Source organism: Neoarius graeffei, chromosome 27, assembly GCF_027579695.1.
Source record: "Neoarius graeffei isolate fNeoGra1 chromosome 27, fNeoGra1.pri, whole genome shotgun sequence".
In the NCBI taxonomy this organism is placed as follows: Eukaryota; Metazoa; Chordata; class Actinopteri; order Siluriformes; family Ariidae; genus Neoarius; species Neoarius graeffei.
The window spans coordinates 18172300-18199240 of NC_083595.1; the positions used below are offsets into that span (position 1 = coordinate 18172300).

The window sequence follows — 26941 nt, forward strand, 5'->3', positions numbered from 1 at the left end:
TATACATTCCTCGCTTCCCTGTTTCCCTGCCTAGCTAGTCTGTACAGGTCTTTCTCTCCTTCTTTGGTCTCCAGTCTTTCATACAACTCCTGGTATTCATCTGCTTTCGCCTTCGCTACTGCTGTTTTTGCCTTCTGTCTCGTCTCTCTGTATAACCGCCTGCTTCCCTCATCTCTCTGATCGTCCCAATTTTCTTTGCTAGCCTCTTCTCTTTTATAATTTCGTGTACTTCTTTGTTCCACGGTGTTTGGGCGGCACGGTGGTGTAGTGGTTAGCACGGTCGCCTCACAGCAAGAAGGTTCCGGGTTCGAACCCAGCAGCCGGCGAGGGCCTTTCTGTGTGGAGTTTGCACGTTCTCCCCATGTCTGCATGGGTTTCCTCCGGGTGCTCCGGTTTCCCCCACAATCCAAATACATGCAGTTAGGTTGATGTGGGGCGGCCTTGGGCTGAGGTGCCCTTGAGCAAGGTACCGAACCCCTGACTTCTCCCCGGGCGCTCTGGGCTGCCCACTGCTCTGGGTGTGTGTGTGTATTCACTTCTTCAGATGGGTTAAATGCAGAGGATGAATTTCACTGTGCTTGAAGTGTGCATGTGACGAATAAAGGTTTCTTCTTTTCTTCCACTACCATGTCTCCTTGTCTTCCTTCCTCCTTCCCGATGACCACCCTAGCACCTTCCCTGCTGCCTCTCTTACTAGTATAGCAGTAGTATCCCAGTCTTCTGGCAGACTTCCATTACCACTCAATGCTCATCTCATTTCTTCCCTAAACTCCTTCTGATGTTCAATCTCTTAGTTTCCACCACTTAATCTTTGGCTCCACTATTTCACACTTCCTCTTTTTCACTTTCAAGTTCATCCTGCACACGACCACTCTGTTTTCTAGCTACACTCTCCCCTGCCATCATTTTACAGTCTCCAATCTCCTTCAGGTTACCCCTTCTGCAGAGTACGTAGTCCACCTGTGTAGATCTTCCTCCACTCTTAAACGTCACCCTGTGCTGCTCTTTCTTCTTGAAAATAGTATTGACTATTGCCAAATTCATCCTCTTTGAAAAATCAACCACCATTTGCCCTTCCACATTTCTCTCTCTTACACCATATCTGCCCATCATGTCCTCATCTCCTCCGTTTCCCTCGCCAACATGTCTGTTGAAATCTGCTCCTATCAGCATGCGCTCCTCCCTCGGTATACTTTCTACCACTTCATCCATCTTTTCCCAGAAAGACCCTTTCTCTTCATTCTCACATCCAACCTCTGGGGCCTACACACACACAACATTGATTACCACTCCTTGAATCTCCAACTGCATGCCTATCACTCTGTCTGACACCCTCTTCACATCAATCACACTGTTGACCAACTGTCCCCTCAAAACAATGCCAACACCATTTCTTTTTCCATTGACTCCATAATAAAACAACTTGCATCCACCTCCAATGTTCTTGGCCTTGCTTCCTTTCCACCTTGTCTCCTGCACACACAAAACGTCCAACTTCCTTCTTTCCATCATACCTGCTAACTCTGCCGGTCAATGTTCCGACCTTCAGTGTTCCCACTCTCAATTCTAAGCTCCTTCCTGTCCATCTTTCATGCTCTCTTCTAACACGCCTTCCCCCCCCTTTCTCCTTCTCCGTTTTGATGCAACAGAATGCTTTCCACTGGCACCCTGTTGACCAACAGTACCGGAGGCGGTCATTGTTAACCCGGGCCCCAACCGATCCGGTATGGTATTTCTCTTTTCAATCCACATGTTAGAGTTGGCACAGTTTTACGCCGGATGCCCTTCCTGACGCAACCCTCCTCCAATTTATCCGGGCTTGGGACCGGCGCCAAGAGTACGCTTATGCACCCCCAGTGGCTGGATTTTATATATAATATTTATGCAGAAATATAGAAAATTCTAAAGGGTTCACAAACTTTCAAGCACCACTGTGTGTGTATAAGCACCACTGTGTGTGTGTGTGTGTGTGTGTGTGTGTGTAATAAATTTTATATATATATATATATATATATATATATATATATATATATATATATATATATATATAAATAAAATATCTCCCCTGCAAATACATCTGTAAGTGCCTGCACCTTGACATGTTTAAGCAATAATACTGCTACTAGTACATGTAATTTATTGTGTTAATTATTAATATTGCTTGAACATCTAAATCAAAATCTTACTTTATAAAAATAACACTTCAGCTATTGTTTAAGCAATAATAGGCATCACTGTATAAAGCTGTGTACCTAGATGTCCATGGGTTTGTTGAGACTGCGGGGAATACCATCTAGCCCACAGTTCAGGTAGGAGTCCTTTGAGAGTCAATGCTTTTGGTTTTTGCAACATTCTGTTCTCAAAAGCTGATGTCAGGAAAAAGTCTTGATAGAAGGGTGGTTTTCTTGCTTTTGCAGTTTTTTTTTAACTGTGCTTTTGTGTCGGGACTCTTCAGGGGGGGAAAAGGTATATTCCAAACTGTAGCTAACGCTAGGCCACAAATCTGCACTGTCACTTCTGTCATTTCAAGGAATTTTGTATGGATCATAACCGCTAATTAACTCTAATTTCTGCATATACAGTATCTATCCTTTGTTTCTTTCTGACTAAGATTATCCAATCAATCCAGAGCTTTTTAGTAGAGCTTTTTTTAGCTGTAGTTTTCTTCGGGCAACAGACACCGGAAATCTTTGCTTGGCTTCAGTATGTGAACAGTATGTAAACAAAGTTCACTTGTCCCCCAAGCATAGGGTAGCAACGGTTGCTTAGGTAAATGTGACATCAGATGCATGGGCGAGCACCCTTGCATACAGTATCATGGTACCAGTGCAGCAGCAAAGTGATTGAGGACATTTTTGTTGTGATTGGGGATTTCCCAGGAGTACTTCCAGTCTGCCTGAGTGCATGAAAACCTGTTTGAGTCAGCCAGAGGTTTGAGACTGGGACAACGGTTCACGTTCCGGCAGGACAATGACCCTAAACGTACTGCTAAAGCTACACTGGAGTGGTTTAAAGGGAAACATTTGGAATGGCCTAGTCAAAGCCCAGACCTCAATCCAATTGAGAATCTGTGGTCAGACTTGAAGACTGCTGTTCACCAGCGGATCCCATCTAACTTGAAGGAGCTGGAGCAGTTTTGCCTTGAGGAATGGGCAAAAATCCCAGTGGCTAGATTTGACAAACTCATAGAGACTTATCCAAAGTGACTTGCAGCTATTAAAGGTGGGAAAAGTTCTGAAACTCTCATGGTTTCTTTGTTTGTTCTTTGTAGAGCCGCAAAAGGTGGCTCTACAAAGTACTGACATTAAGGGAGTGAATAGTTATGCACATTAAAGTTTTATGTTGTCCCTTTTTGTTTGCTTCTAAATAAATTATATATATATAATTTTTTTTTCACATCTTCAAATTTGTAGGCATGTTCTATAAATGAAATGATGCAAACCCTCAATCCATTTTAATTCCAGGTTGTGAGGCAACAAAACCTGAAAAATGCCAAGGGGGTGAATAGTTTTGCAAGGCACTGTTGTATATTGTGTGGGTGGGTGGGTGTATGTATTTATAATTTGTGTGTGTACACACCCTGTTAAAATGATAGGTTTTTCTGATGTAAAAAAAAGAAACCATGATAGTTTCAGAACTTTTCCCACCTTTAATGTGACCTATAGCATGCATTCAATTGAAAAACAAGTCTGTTAAGATGGAAAAAAATAAACATACAATAAGCTGGTTGCATAAGTGTGCACACCCTTAAACTAATATTGTTGAAGCACCTTTTGATTTAATTACAGCATTAAGTCTTTTTTGGTTCACACCTGTCATCAGTAACACTGAAGGAGCTGCAGGAATTTCTTGCAAGTCCTGGTTGTGTACTACATGTGACAACAATCTCCCATATTCTCCATATGTCTGGAGTATGAGGTAGGGTCAAAGAAACATCCAGGCCCAGATAAATTTTGCAAAAAAAAAAAAAACCATCAGCTCTCCCCAAAGCATGTGGTAAAATGTGTTATGGTCTGAGGAAACCAAGGCTTTTTGGCCACAATTCCAAAAGGTATGTTTGGCACAAAAACAACACTGCGCATCACCAAAAGAACACCATACCCACTGTGAATCATGGTGATGGCAGCATCATGTTTTGGGGTTGTTTTCCTTCAGCTGGAACAGGGGTTTTATTCAAGGTGGAGGGAATTATGAACAGTTCTAAATACCAGTCAATTTTGGTCCAAAACCTTCACGTGCCTGCTAGAAAGCTGAAGATGAAGAGGAATTTCATCTTTCAGCATGAGACTGACCCCAAAATAGTTTTGGAATGGCCCAGCCAGAGCCCAGACCTAAATCTAATTGAAAATCTGTGGGTTGACCTGAAGAGGGCTGTGCACAAGAGATGCCCTCGTAATCTGACGGATTTGGAGCGCTTTTGCAAGGAAGAGTGGGCAAATATTACCAAGTCTAGATATGGCAGGCTGATAGACTCCGACCCAAAAAGACTGAATGCTGTAATTAAATCAAAAGGTGCTTCAACAAAGTATTAGTTTAAGGGTGTGCACATTTATGCAACCAGCTTAAATTTAAAAGGAATTTTAAGCAGACTGTCACAGGACAGACAAGTCTGAAACGCTGTCTGCCTGTCCAAATGACAGGCCAAATGCCCGGAACAATGTGGCCGGGGGTCCGGGGCCCACCTGAGGGCTCCAGAAACTGAAGAGCTTTCGATGCCTGGAGATGGCTTCTCAGCTATTTCCAGGCACGTTTTTCTGATCTTCAAAGGCAAAATTCCACTATACATTAGTTGCTAATTACATTACGAATTGAATAGAATTTACAGGAAAATGTCAGAAGATTCAAGAAAAAACATGCTTAAAGTTATTCCCAAGAAAACAGTCATGCACACAGGTCAGCTCCATGTCTTGAAAAAAATATGGGGGCAAGGATGTTCCAGTTTACTACAACTTACTGGTACTCATATATAGGTACTATAATAAATCATGAAACGTATCAATAATGGTCATTTTTTAAAATACTATGTTTATAATAAGTCTAAAAGAAATTTATGAATTAACAATACAACTATTCTTACATAAGAGTTAAAATTGAGTATGAGATTCCAAGTAACTTTATCACAAAATGACTTTTGAAATGACTTAAAAATAGACATGGTAATATCATTTGACAGCAGATTTTATTCTGAATGTACTAGAACTGAGAAAATAGAATAAAATAAACTATTGAAATATAAATCTACATCCGACAAAGCATATGACTATGGCGGTCATTCTGATTATAAATGTAAAAATTGCATGTATCAGCATTGATTGGCAGTTTGGCACTTAACATAATACTGTACTGCAAAGTTTCATGTAAACTGAACTCTTAATCAACCAACTGGATCAATCATATACTGTCAACCCTAAAACACTAGTTCAGATGCATCATACAGTAAAAACAGCAGTGAATACTGAGTGTATTATTATTATTGTCTTATTTAGTATGTCACTCAGGGAGAGGGGGTGTGCCTGTAAATTTTGGCGGGGCTAGGACCTTTGGTGGCAGAGTTGTAAATTTTTAAATCCTCGCGAGCGGCTGGAGCCAGGGCTCATACTAAAGCTTTCTGTGAGTCGTGCTTGCTCTTGATGTTGGATTGGGCTGAGACTGGGCTTGTTCAAAATGCATGGATTAAAGTTTTCCGTCGCTACGACGGGAGCGCTAAAGATCAATAATGAGAGTGATGCAGATCCAAGGAAAAAAGGGGGGGTAGACCCATAGGTCTGACACCGATGTGATTTAGAACTTCACCAAGCTGCTGTGACTGCCTGTTGTTGAACCCTTTCTTGTGCTATGTTTGAGTATATGTAAAGGAATAAGTTGTTGCGCTAGATAGGCCTAAATAAATAAATACTGTACAGCCTACGCTACTGTCTAGTCCCGGGGAGGCTCGGCATAGGCAGCGAGCCGCGGTGCTCGGCTTGAGTTTCGTTTCTATCGGCGGCTCCAGCCCGACTTTGGACACTCGTAACTCGGCCAGGGGAGGTCCCAGCCTCACCAAACTTGGCAGCCAGCGACCTCTGCCCTCTCCCCAACGAACCAGCGCTGCCAGGGCAGGCCAGCCCCACGCCTCGGGACACGATTCACCCCGAGGTGAGCCGCAGCGCTCCGCATCAGTTTCCTTTTAACGGCGGCTCCACTGATGAAACAATTTGGCTGTCCTACTACTAGGCAACTACTTGCCTACTACTAATACTAGGCCTATTGTAGTAGTAGTAGTAATAATAATAATGATATTTGCCTATTGAAAGGTGATCAGGTGAAAAATCTAAACAGCCCTGTTGAAGCCGCAGCAAGATCTATGCTGTTGTAGGTTAAACAGGCTTTGGCAGACAATGTCCTGGAAAGGCTGTGTTTTTCTTTGGTTTGATTAGCCTACGATTTAATCTTTAAACATTATGGTTTCAGCAGTTCGCTTAAACATTGGAGGCTGCAGAGTCGGGCTGCAAGATTTCCCAACACTTGTTTAAGATGCCAAACTTCATAGTAAGGAGAAAATAATTCCACAGTATTTAGTACCTCGTCAGTCTCAAAAATTAATAGTGAAGGACCAACGCGAATTAAGTCCCAAAAAAACATCTCGTAGGCCTATATTTTACATTTTCAAAAAAGTCCGGAATTGGAAGTCAGTCAGTGGAGTGTAATGAAGTGTCTCATTCACTAAGCACAAAAGGTCGGAAAACAGTGGAGAAAACAGCTATTGCTTAAATAGGCTACTAATGGTTTACATTAGTAATTTAATGTATGTGACAAATAAGTTCATTGATGAAATAGATAAAGAAGCGAATACTCCAAAGCTCAAAATTCAGGAAAGTGGCTCCGGTGTCGTAAGTGTACAAGAACAGTTATTTGAAAGTTAACCTAATGAATTTGCGCGTGCGATTTCATGAAGAACCGGGACAATTGGCATTCGGTGAAAGATTCACACCTATGACTCATTATATTCACGCGCGCCCTCTCGCCCACTGTTGCTTCATTTTCCCTATTTACACGAGTGTCTGAAGACGGAGTTTTCAGAAATCTCCACTCTGCCCAAAGTTTGCAAAAGTAGCTGTTTTCAGTGACTGAAACCTCTGTATAGGTGTGAATGAGAGGTGCAACCGAATAAATAAATATGCGTCTTTTTTATCCGGCTACATGTAGGCTATCACTGCGCAAAGCCTCTAATGTTGAAATGGTAGTGTAGCTTTCCCTAGGTGTGGGTGGAGCACAGAGGACGGCAGGACAGAGATCAGGTTCAACAAACAGTTTTATTGTTCCACTTTTCAGGGAATACAATAGGTTTTACGCAGACACACACACATCAGGTGTCTGGTTCGGGAGAGATCTCCTCTGCTCTCGCTCTCCCTCCCTAAATAGGGCGCGGTCCCTGGGAAGACACACAAACACAGGTTAATTGCTCTCAGGTGAAGTGAATCTGCCACTTACCTTCCCTGACTCCGCCCTCCTGTCACAGACCGGTGCTCGACCACGCCCCCGCTGCCACATACCCCCACCGCCCGACTCAGGCCGGGCAGCCGTCCGGCCCGCAGCCGACTCCCCCCCCCCCCCCCCCCCTTGACGGGAGAGGAAGTCCGCCATGACCATCTGCGCCCCCGGCCTGTGGACCACCTTGAAATTAAAGGGTTGGAGCGCCAGATACCAACAGGTGATCCGCGCGTTGGCATCTTTCATGCGGTGGAGCCACTGGAGGGGCGCGTGGTCCGAACAGAGGGTGAAAGAGCGCCCCAGCAGGTAGTACCGGAGGGCGAGGACCGCCCATTTGATCGCCAGGCACTCCTTCTCAATCGTGCTGTAGCGCCCCTCACGCACTGACAGCTTCCGGCTGATGTATAGGACCGGGCGATCCTCCCCCTCCACCTGCTGGGACAAAACGGCCCCCAGCCCTCTGTCCGACGCATCCGTCTGTAACATAAAAGGGAGAGAGAAGTCAGGGGAGTGTAAAAGTGGCCCCCCACACAGTGCAGCCTTTACCTCAGAGAAAGCCCGCTGGCACTGCTCCGTCCACTGGACCAGATCTGGCGCCCCCTTTTTAGTGAGGGTGCGGTTGAACCGTTCTACTAAACCGTCCGTTTGTGGGTGATATACACTGGTGCGGATCGGCTTAATCCCCAATAACCCATACAGTTCGCGTAGTGTTCGTGACATAAACGTAGTGCCTTGATCAGTCAGAATCTCTTTCGGGATTCCAACTCGGGAGATGACGCGGAAGAGTGCCTCTGCAATACTGCGTGCTGAGATATTGCGCAGAGGCACTGCTTCCGGGTATCGCGTTGCATAGTCCACTAGAACTAATATAAAGCGGTACCCTCGTGCTGACCGATCTAATGGCCCGACGAGATCCATCCCAATTCTTTCAAACGGGGTCTCGATTAACGGTAGAGGGCGCAATGGCGCTTTTGGAATGGCCGCTGGATTTACTAACTGGCATTTGCGGCATGCCGTACACCACCTACGGACATCGCTGCGAATCCCCGGCCAATAGAATCGGGCCATTATTCGGGCTAGTGTTTTATCCTGCCCTAAGTGTCCAGCCATGGGATTAAAGTGAGCCGCCTGGAATACCAATTCCCGGCGGCTCTTTGGAATCAAAAGCTGCGTGACTCGCTCTTTAGTTTGAGTGTCCTGCGTCACTCGGTATAACCTATCCTTCATAATCGCGAAGTAGGGGAAGGACGGGGTGGCGTTCGGCGGGAGCGTTTGACCATCGATTACTCTCACTTGGTCAAACGCATGCCGCAGAGTCTCGTCTCGCGACTGCTCTAATGGGAAATCCGCGAGGGATTCCCCAATAGAGAGAGGAGGAGCCGGTGGCTCCTCACCCTGACGCGGAGATGACGTAGACGGCTCCGCGACAGCTGCTCCCGCCAAAACGACACCGGGACCTCCCCCTGTCAACTGGCAGGACCCACTCTCTACTAGGCGCGTCATTAAACCCCGAAATCCCGGCCAATCAGTCCCCAAAATTAACGAGTGGGTAAGGCGAGGATTAATTGCCGCCTTCACTATAAATTTTTCCCCTCTGAAAATAATATGGACCGACACCAAAGGGTAGCTGTGAACATCCCCGTGCACACACAAAACCTTCACCCCTTGTGCTCCCCCCAATGCCTCGTTTTGAACCAGGCTTTGGCGAATTGAGGTCTGATTACAACCAGAATCCACCAATGCCTGATAATGTAGCCCCTTGGATACTCACCGGTATGCGATACGCTCCGGCCCGATCGAGGGCGGCCTCTGGCGCGTCGGGGATCCGAACCACCACGCCCACTTCCATTGCTTTGCACTGCTGTTGAAGGTGGTCCGGTTCCCCGCAGCGCCAGCAAACCGGCCCGGGCTTCCCCTCTGCACCGGTGCTCTGGGGCTCACTCACCTGAGGTGGGGGAGAGACAGACACAGAAGGGAGAAACGGGAGGGCACCGCGGGTGCGGCGGGCCGGCAGGGGTGGTGCCGGCCCCCGCCTCCGCGGTGGGGGAATGGGGCGAGGACGGGACACAGAAGGAGGGGAGAGAGAGAGAGAAAGAGAAGAGGAGAGAAGAGATGTCGACATCCGCTGTCCTGCCGCCGAGACAGCCGCCAGATGATCCTCCGCCAGCTCGACTGCCTGATCCAGCGACGCCGGGCGGTGGCACTGGACCCACTCCGCGGCTCCTACTGGTAAGCGGGCGATGAACTGTTCCAGTACCACCTGATCGACGATTCCCTCGGCATCGCGATCTTCGGCCCTCAGCCACCGCCAGCAGGCGTCCCGGAGCTGCTGGCCGAACGCGAACGGGCTGCCGACTTCCTCCATCCGCAGCGCGCGGAAGCGCTGGCGCTGCTGCTCCGGCGTGCGCCCCACGCACTGAAGGACAGCCCGGCGAAGGTCGGCGTAGGCCAGCCGGCGATCGGCGGGGAGCTGTAGTGCAGCCAGCTGCGCCTCTCCCGTCAGGAGGGGGAGGAGGCGCGCCGTGCGCTGCTCCATCGGCCACCCCGAGGCTTCAGCGACCTGCTCGAATAACGTGAAGAAAGCCTCGGGGTCATCCTGCGGGCCCATCTTAGTTAAGGTGAGGGGAGACGGGCCCGCGGCCGGAGCGCTGGTGGGCCCCGCCGACGCGAGGAGACGCCGGAACGCCTTGCGATCTTCTTGCTGGGCCAGCACCAGGGCATCGAAGCGCCGTTCTTGTTCCTTTCGGAGTGTGACGAGCGCCTGGTGCTGGCTTTGCTGAGCCGTGGCGAGGGCGTGGACCAGGTCGGTGAACGGGGAGGATTCCATGGGGCTGCTGGGTTGGTGCTCCATTTCCCGGGTTTCGGCACCACTGTAGCTTTCCCTAGGTGTGGGTGGAGCACAGAGGACGGCAGGACAGAGATCAGGTTCAACAAACAGTTTTATTGTTCCACTTTTCAGGGAACACAATAGGTTTTACGCAGACACACGCACACACACACATCAGGTGTCTGGTTCGGGAGAGATCTCCTCTGCTCTCGCTCTCCCTCCCTAAATAGGGCGCGGTCCCTGGGAAGACACACAAACACAGGTTAATTGCTCTCAGGTGAAGTGAATCTGCCACTTACCTTCCCTGACTCCGCCCTCCTGTCACAGACCGGTGCTCGACCACGCCCCCGCTGCCACAGGTAGTAATATTTGTTAAAATAATAGTAGGCTAATTTCCACATTAATTGGTAAAATGGCCCAAAGGATGTGATGGGGGGATGGCCGTTTTATAAGGGGGATGATTTGAGATTTTTATTTCAGAAGGGGGATGCCCCCCCCCCCCAACCCCCCCCCCAACTCGAGTACTGCGTATAAGGCCATATTTCACCTGACATAGGCGCTTCGATTTCCATCACAAGAGTGCGTCAAATTACTTTCGGTTTTGCCAGCATGGACGCGCTTCTTTTAAATGAAGGCACAGATGTGTCAGACATCGACAAAACGGTAAAGAATAAGTGGAGATGGGCTTGGCGAAATGAAATGGGCGATAATGGCAAGCTCCTGCTGCTGTGCCAAGGAAAAAGAAACAAAAACAGGCATCATGTGTTGCCAAACTAGATGCCTTTGGCTTCACTGCGAAGAAGCAGAAAAAGTGCACTTTAATTTTCTTGTTTCCTGGTTTTATTTCAACAGATTTTCCTATTTTTCTTTTTGTTCCACTCTTCTGAAAGCATGGTTCAAGTTCGACTGCACTTGCACTTTTCTCTGAACCACTGTTGTGCATTACTAAAGTATTGTTGAAATAAATTTGCACTTTGCGCTGAAAACTTGATGTTTCATCATGAATAGCCAGTAATGACAATGGTAAAGTCTTGCCTTAGCTTTAGTCATTTGTTAAAATTATGTAAATGTACTATAAGTAGGGGCCTAGGGGATAATGGACAATATATATATATATACACACACACACACACACACACACACACACACACATATATATATATACACACACACACATATACAGTGGTGCTTGAAAGTTTGTGAACCCTTTAGAATTTTCTATATTTCTGCATAAATATGACCTAAAACATCATCAGATTTTCACACAAGTCCTAAAAGTAGATAAAGAGAACCCAGTTAAACAAATGAGACAAAAATATTATACTTGATCATTTATTTTTTGAGGAAAATGATCCAATATTACATAACTGTGAGTGGCAAAAGTATGTGAACCTCTAGGATTAGCAGTTGTTTTGAAGGTGAAATTCGAGTCAGGTGTTTTCAATCAATGGGATGACAATCAGGTGTAAGTTGGCACCCTGTTTTATTTAAAGAACAGGGATCTATCAAAGTCTGATCTTCACAACACATGTTTGTGGAAGTGTATCATGGCACGCACAAAGATTTCTAAGGACCTCAGAAAAAGCGTTGTTGATGCTTATCAGGCTGGAAAAGGTTACAAAATCATCTCTAAAGAGTTTGGACTCCACCAATCCACACTCGGACAGATTGTGTACAAATGCAGGAAATTCAAGACCATTGTTACCCTCCCCAGGAGTGGTTGACCAACAAAGATCACTCCAAGAGCAAGGCATGTAATAGTCAGTGAGGTCACAAAGGAACCCAGGTAACTTCTAAGCAACTGAAGGCCTCTCTCACATTGGCTAATGTTAATGTTCATGAGTCCACCATCAGGAGAACACTGAACAACAATGGTGTGCATGGCAGGGTTGCAAGGAGAAAACCACTGCTCTCCAGAAAGAACATTGCTGCTCATCTGCAGTTTGCTAAAGATCACATGGACAAGCCAGAAGACTATTGGAAAAATGTTTTGTGGATGGATGAGATCAAAATAGAACTTCTTGGTTTAAATGAGAAGCGTTATGTTTGGAGAAAGGAAAACACTGCATTCCAGCATAAGAACCTTATCCCATCTGTGAAACATGGTGATGATAGTATCATGGTTTGGGCCTGTTTTGCTGCATCTGGGCCAGGACGACTTGCCATCATTGATGGAACAATGAATTCTGAATTATACCAGCGAATTCTAAAGGAAAATGTCAGGACATCTGTCCATGAACTGAATCTCAAGAGAAGGTGGGTCATGCAGCAAGACAACGACCCTAAGCACACAAGTCGTTCTACCAAAAATAGTTAAAGAAGAATAAAGTTAATGTTTTTGAATGGCCAAGTCAAAGTCCTGACCTTAATCCAATGGAAATGTTGTGGAAGGACCTGAAGCGAGCAGTTCATGTGAGGAAACCCACCAACATCCCAGAGTTGAAGCTGTTCTGTACGAAGGAATGGGCTAAAATTCCTCCAAGCTGGTGTGCAGGACTGATCAACAGTTACCGGAAACGTTTAGCTGCAGTTATTACTGCACAAGGGGGTCACACCAGATACCGAAAGCAAAGGTTCACATACTTTTGCCACTCACAGATATGTAATATTGGATCATTTTCCTCAATAAATAAATGACCAAGTATAATATTTTTGTCTCATTTGTTTAACTGGGTTCTCTTTATCTACTTTTAAGACTTGTGTGAAAATCTGATGATGTTTTAGGTCGTATTTATGCAGAAATATAAAAAATTCTAAAGGGTTCACAAACTTTCAAGCACCACTGTGTGTGTGTGTATATATATGTGTATATATATATATATATATATATATATATATATATATACACATACATACATATATATATATATATATATATATATATATATATATATATATATATATATATACAGTAGCAGCAATTGAATTTTTCCCGTTCCAACCGCACGCCATGCGACTGCCGTGCAGTTCCCAGCTGAACGCCAGGCGGCTGCCATGAATGGCTCAGACCCCCCTTCCTCCCCTATTTTAATTCTAAACACGCCCATTCATTCGATTCCATGGTGTCGCCATTAGATGGCGCTTCTCTCATAAAAAAAAATCTTGAAATGATGTGTGAAGCTTTTGTACTGCGCTTCCCGATTTCAGTGAGAAAGTAGCTGTACAATAGATACATAAATGTGAGGTAAATTTTACCCAATTTAAGTATTTCATAGCTTTTTATTTCAGTTATTTTATACTCAATATGTGGAATTAAATCTACCCCAAACAAGTCAATGCAAATTGTTACCTCAGATTTATTGGGTAAATTCTATATGGTAGGTTACTTTTTCAGTGCAGGAGCAGACGAAACTGCGGGTCTTGGTAGTCTGGTGGTTACTGCACATGTCCTGTATCGGTAACTCCTGAAACATGGTTTGATTCTTGCCTTGGGTTTACTCGCTCAAAAATAAATATTTTTAAAAAATGACACTTGCAATGAAGCACTGTGCACTTTTTAGTGTTACATGTAGGTCCTTGTATCATCCGATCATTCAAGTATTCCATTTAATCTGAAAAACAAAAAAACCACTCAATATTTCGTTTTCTTGTTTTTCTGTATGACCAAAAAATGAGGGATTGGTGTTTGTTTTCCTTTTTCCAACTCAAAACAGAACAAATAATAAACAGGAAAACCCAAACGAAATAATAACTCTAATTTACGATTATTGATTTTCTCTATTCCCCACGCTACATTAGCCTTCCCATGATCCTCAGCGACAGTCCATCATCTCTGCGTCTATGAAACAGAAAAAGTGCATGTGCATGTATATATCAAGTAATTTATTCATACATCCTATTCATTTAATATATTAAGCTGTTAATGTTAAGCTGATGATCTCTTAATTATTATTATCTCAATATAATAGTAATCTGTATTCGAGTTGAGGGGGGATGGGGGGGATGCCTTCCCCCCTGGAATAAAAAATGGTCAAAATCATCCCCCCTCTAAAATGGGCATCCCCCCTCCCTTCCCTTGAGCAATTTTATCAATAAATGTGGACATTACTTCTATTTAACATTGGAATTAGAAATGCCATTCCACGTAGCTTTGCTGAAACTGAGCATACAGTAAGCTACCGCGAGAGAGGGCACGCGCAAGCGAAGCGTTTGAGGAGGTGACATTCAGTTGGGGTTCCGTTATTTTTGATTTCATTCGGCGTCAGTGACAGCAGCGGATTGCAGCATCATGGCCAAGCAGAGTGGACAGCAAGACCTAAGCAAGTTCGGCTTTAAGATCGCAAGAAAAAAACATTTCAGGAGGTAAGTCCAGAGTTACGAATATCAGTCACACTTTCTGTGAGCCCACTATCATGCTGTAAAGTTACCGATATGGAGCCTAATTTGTGGGCGGCGTATAACAACACAGCTATCATAATGAATGTTAGTTTGGAGTCTATCCAGCTATCGATAGCTTACTCAGGTTCATGTTAGCTTTGATTTCTTGTATAAGGCCATTAATTTAATCAGCCTGGACGTTCGTTTGTTATTCTTCAGGCAACAAAGTGTTATTCAAGACAGGAAGGCTAAAATAAATGACACTAGCAGTTTTGAAGGCTTCATTGCCTCATTAGAGAGCCGGTCACAACATGTAAGGCAGAGCAGGATTGGTGTAGGACTTGACAAAGTGTCTGCTAAAATGCAGCTTTCTTTTTCTTCGTCATAGGCTCTTCTTCTGTCTCCTCAATGTGCCTTTTCCCCTTTCCAAAGAAACTTTCCAAAGATGCCTGCTTTTAACTCATTTTGCTAGCTTGTATCCAGTATGTATCAAAGTGCTGGTATGTATCGAAGCAAAGTAGCAAAGTATCCAAGGCAGCTCCTTGGTAACCGTCAATGTTACGGTGTCACGTGACCTAGATAACAGCGGGAATCAACGTTACAGAAAGAATCCGGTCATTTTTCAAAGCTCAAATCCTCGTTCAGATAATAAATAAAACAGAAATAACATAATTTAATTAAATATAATTATAATCTTATCCACTGCTCTTTATTCCAGATGACAGTCAGCAGCAACTGCAACACAGTGCGACAGGAGCTGGAGGACCCGGAGTGTGAGACAATACAGAAGCAGGAGAACCAACAGCTGAAGATTTACAATTTACTGTTGCTTGTTTTAGCTTATTGGTTACCTACCTACCTCTGTATTTAATTCAATGTTCCCAATGTTCAGCTTTGAATAAAAATTCTATTGACTTGATATGAAAAGATTCAGTTGTTCATTTACATTGCCTGCTGAGGTTTTAATAAATTATTTACCAAATGATTTAAAAGGAGCCTACCATGACTATGAAGTTGCACTTCAAATTTGTCATCTGCATTTCACCCTAATATGGAGAATGTGGTAGGTATGTCAGCCAGGAGACTGACTAAATATGACACGACATCCACACTGTGCATGTTTTACAGTAAAATACCAGTGTATTATGTTTTTTACAACAATAAAAACTGTACACAATGTGTACTACACACTTTATCAGCACAAAATACTGTATGTCTGGTAAATGAACAAGGTCCACAGACCTACGTTGTATGCAAACCCTCCTAAAAGCAAACCAGTTTCCCACCGACGGACCGACCGATGGGTCGACACGCGACTAAAAATTTCACCATCCCCCCTGGTTTGATTTTACAACTCGACCACTGATAGTAATAATAAATAATGATAACAATAACAACATGGCATTCATTTTGTCGCTTTCAATATATTGTGTCAGACCAACTTTGCTTTTTATTTGCTTTTTCATGAATCAGTGTATCATTCGTTCTTTCTATTTTCAAATGGCAATCAAAAAATGAAAAAATGACTGGTTTTTCTTTTTTTTTATATGAGCCTAAAATTGAAATAAAAAACAATTTTTTTTTCATTTTTTGATTGCTAATTAAAAATGGAAAGAACGAATGATACACAATCCGTGTATCATTCGTTCTTTCTTTTTTTCAGTAATACACAGTCAGTACGTTTACATGCACATCCAAATCGAGCTGCTGTCGGTAATCGAGCGGAAGGTCCCAGCAGGGTGCCAGAGAAATCCAATCCTACATGCACAGTGTTTAAATCGAGCTATTGTTATGAGGTGCATTGTGCACCCGAGCCACAGGTGGCGCTACATGCCCCATCGTGTTGGTACACTTCCGGTTGTCGTCATGAAGAAGAGCTATTCAAGAGTATTAATAAAGTGACTACAGGCGGAAATTAGCATGCACTGCTATAACCTGGTACAGACATCTGTCCTGACCACAAGGATAATGTTTAATTTGTACACTGTCCCTTTTAAAAATAAAATAAACTCTAAGAAGAGTGTTTGTGGTTTGTATGTACGAACAGAAGTGTTCCTAATAAAGTGGGCGGCTAAGGTGAAGTGTCATGCCGACCGAGGCTGTTTTTTTTTTCGACACAATTCACAGCTATGCAACAGCTGTACAGATGTATTTGGTGATACAGTAAGTGAGCTAAATTTTAACAGTGCAAACAATGCCACAAAAAGAAAAGATTCATGCCGTTGTCATGCCGACCGAGGCTGTTGTGTTTCCCTTGTGGTCTTGTCACTTCCGGAAGGGGCAGTGCTGAAGTAAGTAGCTCGAATACGGAGCTCAATAGGGTATACATGCACTAAGTAGCTCGGCAGAAATCGCATAATCTAGGTCGTGTAGCTCGATTCCAAGAAATCAAGTTCGGTTCAATTTCAGCCGAATTAAGGTGTATACATGGCATTTTGAACTTCGATTTCAGTCGAGCAACGGCAGAAATTCGATTCTCTCTATGTGCATGTAAACGTAGTGAGTGACTCGGCCAGGCCCTTTCTTTAGTGTAATAAGAGACAGTATAGAGGTTCATGCCATTTGTCTATTTTTATTAACCAGTACAGTGTAATCACAAAACAGTATCGTATTCGAACCGACAGGAGACAGTTACCGTATCATTTCCCACCAGTGGCGGCTGGCCCATAGGGGGCGCTCGGGCGCCGCCCTCCCAGATGTGGAGGGAAAAAAATATATATGTATATATAATATATACATTTCATTATCAATGTCAGTTTTACTTAATAGTGTGTGCCTACATGCAATCTAAATTATTTAAACAACATTTCCACCAACTGACTCTCATTCAACAGTGAATTTCCACCGACAGACTCGGATCATTTCTCTTCCTGGGCGCTCAACAAAGCGCCCCAGAAGTGCAGCGAAATAGCCAATCGTGTATGGTTGCTAGGGAAAAATAATAAATATTTGGCCAATCAGCATCGCCGAATGTAATGGTTTTGGGGCGCTGGAAATGTCGCCCCTGCTACAGAAAATGTGGGAAATGTTTGGTTGCTATGGTGATAAACTTGAGGTCTCTGGTCAGAATCAGAACTTTTCTTTATTATTATTGTTAGTTTTGGTTAGTGTTGTCTCTCAGTTCTGAACTGGACAGTAACTTCAAATCCTTCACTCTCTCACACAAATCAAATCAAGTTTATTTGTACAGCGCTTTTAACAATAAACATTGTCGCAAAGCAGCTTTACAGAATTTGAACGACTTAAAACATGAGCTAATTTTATCCCTAATCTATCCCCAATGAGCAAGCCTGTGGCGACGGTGGCAAGGAAAAACTCCCTCAGACGACATGAGGAAGAAACCTCGAGAGGAACCAGACTCAAAAGGGAACCCATCCTCATTTGGGCAACAACAGACAGCCTGACTATAATATTAACAGTTTTAACAGGTATAACCCTCAACTGTCCTCATGGGGCCGTCCTTCACAGGAGTGGGGCGATAAAACTCCGACCAGACACAGGGCACCAGGATGGATCAAGCAGGTCCGAGGGGCAGAAGAGGCCAGCATCTCAATCCCAGGATCAACATGTAACTCAGAGGGACAGATGGGGGGGGGGGGGAGAGAGAGAGAGAGAAAGAAAACACGTTGTTAGGTATGCCCTAAAAATGACAAGTATTAAATCTGTGTGGTAGGCTCGCAGAGACGAGAGTCTTTACATCAGGCATGACGCACAATGGCATGTTAATATGGTAAAAAAATATATCATGACCTGCTCTGGCTGGATGCTTGATTGGGTGATGGGAGCACACTCCTCAGCAATGATGAGATGCAGATGGGACCCTTAGGCCTGGCCAAGACAATTCAGTTACATTTCACCGGGTCTGGGACATGCGACAGAATGTCTGACGGCCGATTCCCTGCAGGCTACGATAGCCAGTCGAGGTCCCCACCGTCTCCACCAAAAGATTTCCTGTTGACTCCATGTAACTCAGAGGGACAGATTTGGGGTGGGGGGGGGGAGAGAAAGAAAACACAGGTGGTTAGGTATGCCCAATGTCACCTGAATAAGTAGGAACAGTATACATATTGCACCGAGTACAAGCAGGGACTCCGGCAACTAACTATGACAGCATAACTAAAAGGAGAGAGCCAGAAGGTAACACAGGCATGAGGGAGCCCCGGGACATAAAGCAGCCAGCCACTGCACCGTCAACAAACTCAAGTGAGCAAGCGAGTGGGGACTGACAGCATCCATACATCCCAGTTTACTAAAACACTCTATGTCTGAGGACCCTCCAGATCTACTCCTTTACCTCATAAACACCATTAACAAAAGGCTTGACTAAACAGATATGTTTTCAACCTAGACTTAAATGCTGAGACTGTGTCTGATTCCCGAACATTACTTGGAAGGCTGTTCCATAACAGTGGGGCTTTGTAAGAAAAGGCTCTGCCCCCTGATGTAGCCTTCACTATACGAGGTACCAGCAGATAGCCTGCACCTTTTGATCTAAGTAGGCGTGGCGGGTCATAGAGGAGCAGAAGTTCACTCAGGTACTGTGGTGCGAGACCATTTAGTGCTTTAAAGGTCAATAGTAGTATTTTATAATCAATACGAAATTTGATTGGGAGCCAATGCAGTGTGGATAAGACAGGCGTGATGTGGTCATATTTTCTAGTTCTAGTAAGGACTCTTGCTGCGGCATTTTGAACTAACTGGAGCTTGTTTATGCACTTATTGGAACATCCAGACAGTAAGGCATTACAATAATCCAACCTGGAGGTAACGAAAGCATGGACTAGTTTTTCTGCATCATGCAATGACATTAAATTTCTTATCTTTGCAATATTTCTGAGATGAAAGAAAGCTATCCGGGTGATGTTATCAATGTGAGTTTCGAATGAAAGACTGTGGTCAATAATCACTCCGAGGTCTTTTACTGCTGCACGTGAAGAAACAGAAAGGCCATCCAGAGTTACTGTGTAATCAGAAAACTTACTTCTAGCTGTATGTGGTCCTAGCACAAGTACTTCAGTCTTGTCAGAGTTAAGCAGAAGGAAATTTATAAGCATCCAGTGTCTAATGTCCGTAACACATTCCTCAATTTTATTAAGCTGGTGTCTCTCATCAGGTTTTGCAGAGACATACAACTGTGTGTCATCAGCATAACAGTGGAAACTAATACAATGTTTATGAATAATATCGCCCAGAGGTAACATATATAGAGAAAAAAGCAGTGGACCCAAGACAGAACCTTGTGGAACACCAAACTTTACCTCGGTATGTCTAGAAATATCACCATTTATATCGACATACTGATAACGATCAGTTAGATAAGACCTGAGCCAGGAGAGGGCCATTCCCTTAACTCCCACAACATTTTCTAGTCTGTCCAGAAGAATGGAATGATCAATGGTATCAAATGCTGCACTAAGGTCAAGCAACACAAGTAGCGAGACACAGCCCTGATCAGACGCCAACAGTAGGTCGTTTACTACTTTAACCAGTGCTGTCTCTGTGCTATGATGAGGTCTAAATCCTGACTGATACATTTCATGGATGTTATTCCTATGTAAATATGAGCATAACTGCTGTGCCACAGCTTTTTCAAGGATCTTGGAGATAAAGGGGAGGTTTGATATTGGCCGATAATTGGACAGCTGACAGGGATCAAGGTCAGGTTTTTTAATCAGGGGTTTGATAACTGCTAGTTTAAAGGATTTGGGTACATAGCCAATCATAAGAGAAGAATTTATTATTTTTAGAAGCGGTTCAATTACTCCAGGCATTATCTGTTTGAATAGATGTGTCGGTAAGGGATCTAGTACGCAAGTTGAGGCTTTTGATGTAGAGATTAATGAAAGTAATTCAGTTTCTTTTAGGGGAGTAAAACATTCTTACAACAAATCTTAAAACAAATCTTACCCTCATCTCAGAAATGCGTGTGCGCACGCACACACACACACTACCTCTCTCTCTCTGGTTAGAGGTGATGTTCAAAACTAGACTTTTGGTTCATACTGGACAATAATCACTCCTCCCCGTTTCACAGAAATACACCTAGCTCAAAACACACCCACACACACCTCATTTCATAGTCACTCTCTCACACAGAAATCTTACGCTCACCTTATGGCCCTTTTCCACTACCCTTTTTCAGCTCACTTCAGCTCGCTTCAGCTCACTTCAGCCCGACACGGCTCGCGTTTCGACTACCAAAAACCAGCACGACTCAGCTCGTTTCAGCCCTGCTTAGCCCCTAAAACTCGCACCGTTTTGGAGTGGGGCTGAAGCGAGCCAAACCGTGCCGACTGAGGTTGGGGGCGTGAGCAGACACTCCCCTGTGCACTGATTGGTGAGGAGGCGTGTCCTCACATGCCCACACACGCCCCGCGAGCATGCTGGGATCTGTAAACACCGCAAACCCGGAAGGAGAATAATTATGAATTACGAGAATTTCTGAAGCCTTATGCGCCTCGCCTCATCTATACACTCTTGCCAGTATCTGTTGGCGTTGTCGGTGACAACAAGCCACAGCACCAAGACCAGCAACACTAACGACTCCATGTCCTCCATGTTTATTGTTTACTATCCGGGTCGTGAGACTACCGCTTAAAAGCTCACTGAATCAGTGACATACAGAGCATCGTGGACGAGTTCGCGGAGCGCAAGGCTCGTCGTATGCCCTTCAAATAATGCGCGCAGTAGGCTATTGATGTTTTATTATGAGCCATGTACAGTATGTCGCCTAATGTTTTTTTGTTTGAGTTACATGTTCGTTTGAAGGACTTAATGTACAAAATAACATAGTTGCACCCCGTAGTGTTGAAATTGGTAAACACAGTGCATTCAGTGAGGTTTGCACCGCCCTCCTTTTATTTCTGACTCTTCCTGTCACCGTTGCAACCTCTGAGCGCTCATTCGTATGCCCTTCAAATAATGTGCGCAGTATAGGCTATTGCTGTTTTATTATGAGCCATGTACAGTATCCTAATGTTTTTTGTTTCTGAGTTACATGTTCGTTTGAAGGACTTGATGTACTAAATAACATAGTTGCACCCGGTAGTGTTGAAATTGGTAAACACCGCAGTTGCGGACATTTTGTAGCCTAAAATGATGTTATGATAAGCTTTAATAAAGGGCCCGGTCATTTGCCCCGCCCCCGGCCCGGCTCTGACTTGTTCCGCCACTGTCACTGATGTCACTGTTTGCGCTGCTTAACGACATCACGTGACGTCCACCCACTTTCGCTAACTCCACCCAATGTGTCCACCCACTTCCAGCCAGCACGGTTCAGCGCGGTTGTAGTCGAAATGCAACTCCAACAGCCCCGCTCAGCTCGACTCGGCACGGCACGGCTCAGCCGCGTTTGTAGTGGAAAAGTGGCATTAGAATCAGACACACACACACCATCTCTTTCTCTTTTCATGCAATCACTCAGTCCCACACTCACCTTAGAAGCCTCCCCCCTCCCTCTCTCTCACTCATTCACACTCTCTCTCTCTCTCTCACACACTGTTGATTTGTACAGATTCAGCTGAAATCATACCCTTGCTGTAAACTTCTCTCAAGAACTTGAGTATTGTATTTGATACCGTTCCTTTCCAAAGCATAAATGGAGCCTAATAAAGCTGTAAATTGTTAATTTACTTTATCTGTGAAACTGCTGATTTTGAGAAGAAAATTAAATTATTATTGTGGAATTGTTGTCATTTTCTGACTGTTCATTTGAATGCTCATACTGGATTAGGCAGGGAAATCTATTGGCACACCAGCCCCACCAAGAATTTTTTTCACCAGTCGCCACTGTTTCCCACTATGCCCTCCTTTGTTCCTAATAACCAGATTTATCACGTTTAATTATTAACAATTATAATAATAATAATAAATCAATATAAAACCCCGACATCTACAGAAGATTTTCAACAAATAGGGGGCAGGGAAGCTCACACACAGCAGCGAGTGATCTGTGATGAGATGATTTTGAGAAGCAAAAAAAAAAAACGTTCAACACCAGCAAATGTGGATTAAAGCAGAAAATTGCGTTAGGTAAAATCATTTTAGAAATTTTGGAAATCATTACATTCTTGTTTTTTCAATAAAAATAATATTTTTTAACTTTATAATGCTTAGTTACGTGCTGGGGCTCTGTCAATCATTGATAGCCCAACTAATCACAGCGCTGTGGTTCTTTTCCTGATCCTTGGCATTGTATTTTTTCTTTCTTTGTTGATAATGTGTTACCGTATGTGAAAAGGCCCACTTCTGCTGCATGCCCCTTCCTCTCAAGGTGCTGTCTCCATTGTATTGTGAACAGCCACTCCACCCCCCACTGAGGTTGCTATTCATGAATGGTAATTTGGTTTTAGGTTACACCCTAATTTCAGTGACAATTTACTCTGCCAAGCTTACGATGACAGAGGACTGAGTGCCCCAAAAAACACAATTTCAGCTTGGAAAAACTACAGACGGTATAACTTCAGGAAGAAAATAAACATTTATTTCACACTAAGAAAAGCAGACTCACTACACATGGAGGCTATACAAAGCACAGAAATGTAGCATAGAGTTGTCCCATCTAGTAGTTTCCACATTCCCATGGTGAGTCTTTCCTACGGTACATTTGCCACAGGTGTATTTGTGGCAGCGTACACAAAGTTCAGTGCTTCTGTTATTATTGCAGGGTGCACTGTCCTTCCCAAGCCCCATCCTCAATGCTCCACAAGTGCCTGGTCAGCACCCCCATGTTATATTTGGGTTATTATTCCATTATTATTTGAGGCTAGGTTTTGGGCTAGGGGTTGGGTTAGGGGTGAGCTCAGGTTGGGGTTAGAGCCAGGATTTGGGGTTAGGGTTAGAACTGATCCTTCTTGGTTGCCTTGTGCCGCTTTTCCACTACAAACGCGGCTGGGTCGAGCTGAGTGGGGCTGTTGGAGTTGCATTTCGACTACAACCGCGCTGAACCGTGCTGGCTGGAAGTGGGTGGACACTTTGGGTGGAGTTAGCAAAAGTGGGTGGACGTCACGTGATGTCGTTAAGCAGCGCAAACAGTGACATCAGTGACCTTTTAAGCGGTAGTCTCATGACCCGAATAGTAAACAATAAACATGGACATGGAGTCGTTAGTGTTGCTGGTCTTGGTTCTGTGGCTTGTTGTCACCGACAACGCCAACAGATACTGACAAGAGCGTATAGATGAGGCGAGGCGCATAAGGCTTCAGAAATTCTCGTAATTCGTAATTATTCTTCTTCCGGGTTTACGGTGTTTACAGATCCCAGCGTGCTCGCGGGGCATGTGTGGGCATGTGAGGACACTCCTCCTCACCAATCAGTGCACAGGGGAGTGTCTGCTCACGCCCCCAGCCTCACTCGGCTCGGTTTGGCTCGCTTCAGCCCCACTCCAAAACCGTGCGAGTTTTAGGGGCTAAGCAGGGCTGAAGCGAGCTGAGTTGTGTTATTTTTTGGTAGTCGAAACGCGAGCCGTGTCGGGCTGAAGTGAGCTGAAGCGAGCTGAAGTGAGCTTAAAAAGGGTAGTGGAAAAGGGCCATTGGTTGTGACGAAGTCTGGTTAGGGTTAGAAACAAAGAGGCTATTTCTCAGGTAACACAATAATTAGGCTTCTTTACACAACAATGGGAGGCAGGTAATGGTACGTTAGACTTGTTCACAAATTTGGGGGGATTTCATTGCAGACTAAAGTCTGCACTTTGGGCCTTCTAGTGTTAAAAAATATGCTGTTAACTCAAAACACTTCTTATTCATTGCAAAACGTTTATTTCAGCGCTGTATAGACCCTTTTCAGTCACGTGACCTTCGTAAACGTGACCACCATTTTGGACATGTAGCGGACTTCGGCTCGAATTGGTTTGAATGCGAGGAAGGCGACAAACGGAGAACATATAAGAAAAAGGAGCGAGATGCAGAAAATACCTTCGCTATCCAGCAACGTAGGGCATTTACAGGGCGAGCAGAGGGAGAAATAACAGTAACGACACATTAGCAACGCCGTACAGAAATAACGGTTTATGGCACAGACCCTTTCGGTTCTCGCTCATCTAGCTGCTACAATGACTGCTTAGACTGCAACAATAATACCTAACACACATTTAAGTATCCGTCGTAAAGACGTGAAACTCGTCGAGTGACGAGTGTGTTCATTGATAAGCTAACACAATCTAAAAGTAGACATACCATCACACTGCCCTGGCGCTGTGTACAGTTTACCTTCTATGGTTTGTGCACTCACTAGTTGCCATTATTTTCTCCAACCGTTGTGACAGATTACAGGGAACGGCCTGGATTTAAGAGACAAATACATGTTCCTCTTATTTTGAACACTTATTTGTAGGCAGTGCTTAATTTGTAAAGTGGGAGGTCCCGGAGCGCAGAGGATGAGCGGCTCCGGAGCGGAAAAAAAGAGGAGAGGGGAGGGGGGGCTCTGCGCTGCGCTTCTGGGCATGTTTTGTAATAACACTGCAAATTAAGTTCATCTGCAGATATTTTGTGGATGTCGTTTCATGAGAGAAATCACCAACAAGACAGATATCAAAATCAGACATTAACACTAAATAAACTTGCATTTTTTTATTTAATTATTTGTTTGTTTGTTTTTTTTGTTACATAGTCAAAAGAGGTGTCGGATCACCGGATCCAGTGTAAATAGCTGCCGGAGCCAACACCCGAGGTTCCGGAGCGTGCTCCGGCTTGCTCCCCTCAAATTAAGCGCTGTTTGTAGGACACTGCCTCTGATCTGTCCTACAGTCTACCAACAGCAAAGGAACACAACGCTAGCTAATAGCTACTACAGAAGAACAGAGGTTACAATGGGTTATTTTAGCCTATTTGGTTACACACTCGCCGCCACAGAATGTTAACAGCAATGTAATGCCTTTTCTGGCTAATTTTATTCGTCTTACCTCCAACAAAGTGGTCACTACACAAGCGTTGGTATGCCGCTATCCATCTTCTCCGTCAGTCAGCAACTACCGGGATCCGATAAAATGATAACCCTTGCCTTGTTTGTTGATGGTTACTACATCCAGGTGCACAACAATATAGTGGCATGATGGAAGTCTTGCTGAAAATAAACACTTTCTTTGCTGCCGTTCCTCAGTGTTGGCTGTGGTAAACTACTGGTAGTACACGTCCAAAATGGCGGCCGCGTTTGTCGTGACGTCACGTGAAAAGGGTCCATACAGGTATTGAGCACAGAATGTGACCGCTTTTATGCGGTAGCCTAATAATAATAGAACAACCCGAAATTGCAGGGTAACCCCAGACCTGCGCAAGTGATGCGCTACTGGCAAAAGAGCCAGCGACATATGAAAAAAACCCACACCTTGGACCAAATACATATTATTTTCGGCACGCTGCTCCACCAGTCTGTAATGGTATTTTTCATATGATTACATTACGGTGTAAATGTGGTCTTGAGAAAAAAAGTTTGCAGACCTTTTGTTAAAATTGCTAAAAGTGATGATGTAATATTAATATGTAATAAAAAATAATATCATCAGACATGGTGGCACAGTGGTGTAGTGGTTAGCACTGTCGCTTCACAGCAAGAAGGTCCTGGGTTCGAGCCCAGCGGCCGACGAGGGCCTTTCTGTGTGGAGTTTGCCTGTTCTCCCTGTGTCCGCGTGGGTTTCCTCCGGGTGCTCCGGTTTCCCCCACACTCCAAAGACATGCAGGTTAGGTTAACTGGTGACTCTAAATTGACCGTGAGTGTGAATGGTTGTCTGTGTCTATGTGTCAGCCCTGTGATGACCTGGCGACTTGTCCAGGGTGTACCCCGCCTTTCGCCCGTAGTCAGCTGGGATAGGCTCCAGCTTGCCTGCGACCCTGTAGAACAGGATAAAGCGGCTAGAGATAATGAGATGAGATATCAGACATTATGATCTTAGAAAACGCTTTAGTGACGAACAGTTACAGACAGTAATATGTCGTGATATTATATTATAAAATATTATTTATATTATTTAGTCAGGATTTAGACCTCATCATAGCACAGAGACAGCACTGGTTAAAGTAGTAAACGACCTACTGTTGGCGTCTGATCAGGGCTGTGTCTCGCTACTTGTGTTGCTTGACCTTAGTGCAGCATTTGATACCATTGATCATTCCATTCTTCTGGACAGACTAGAAAATGTTGTGGGAGTTAAGGGAATGGCCCTCTCCTGGCTCAGGTCTTATCTAACTGATCGTTATCAGTATGTTGATATAAATGGTGATATTTCTAGACGTACCAAGGTAAAGTTTGGTGTTCCACAAGGTTCTGTCTTGGGTCCACTGCTTTTTTCTCTATATATGTTACCTCTGGGCGATATTATTCATAAACATTGTATTA

General features: G+C 44.3%; 1 protein-coding gene across 3 annotated transcripts in view; it reads left to right on the top strand.

The window, feature by feature from the left end:
• slc22a18 (solute carrier family 22 member 18) overlaps window positions 1-26941 on the top strand; it is a 182068-nt gene that overhangs the window by 130099 nt on the left and 25028 nt on the right. The window contains exon 9 of one of the 3 annotated variants that reach the window (XM_060911735.1): window positions 15333-15725. The exons of the other annotated variants lie outside the window; for them this stretch is intronic. Within the exon in view, the coding sequence (XP_060767718.1) occupies window positions 15333-15485 (153 nt within the window). The 3' untranslated portion in view covers window positions 15486-15725. Of the gene's footprint in view, window positions 1-15332; window positions 15726-26941 lie in introns of those variants that run through there. 3 annotated transcript variants of the gene reach the window in all.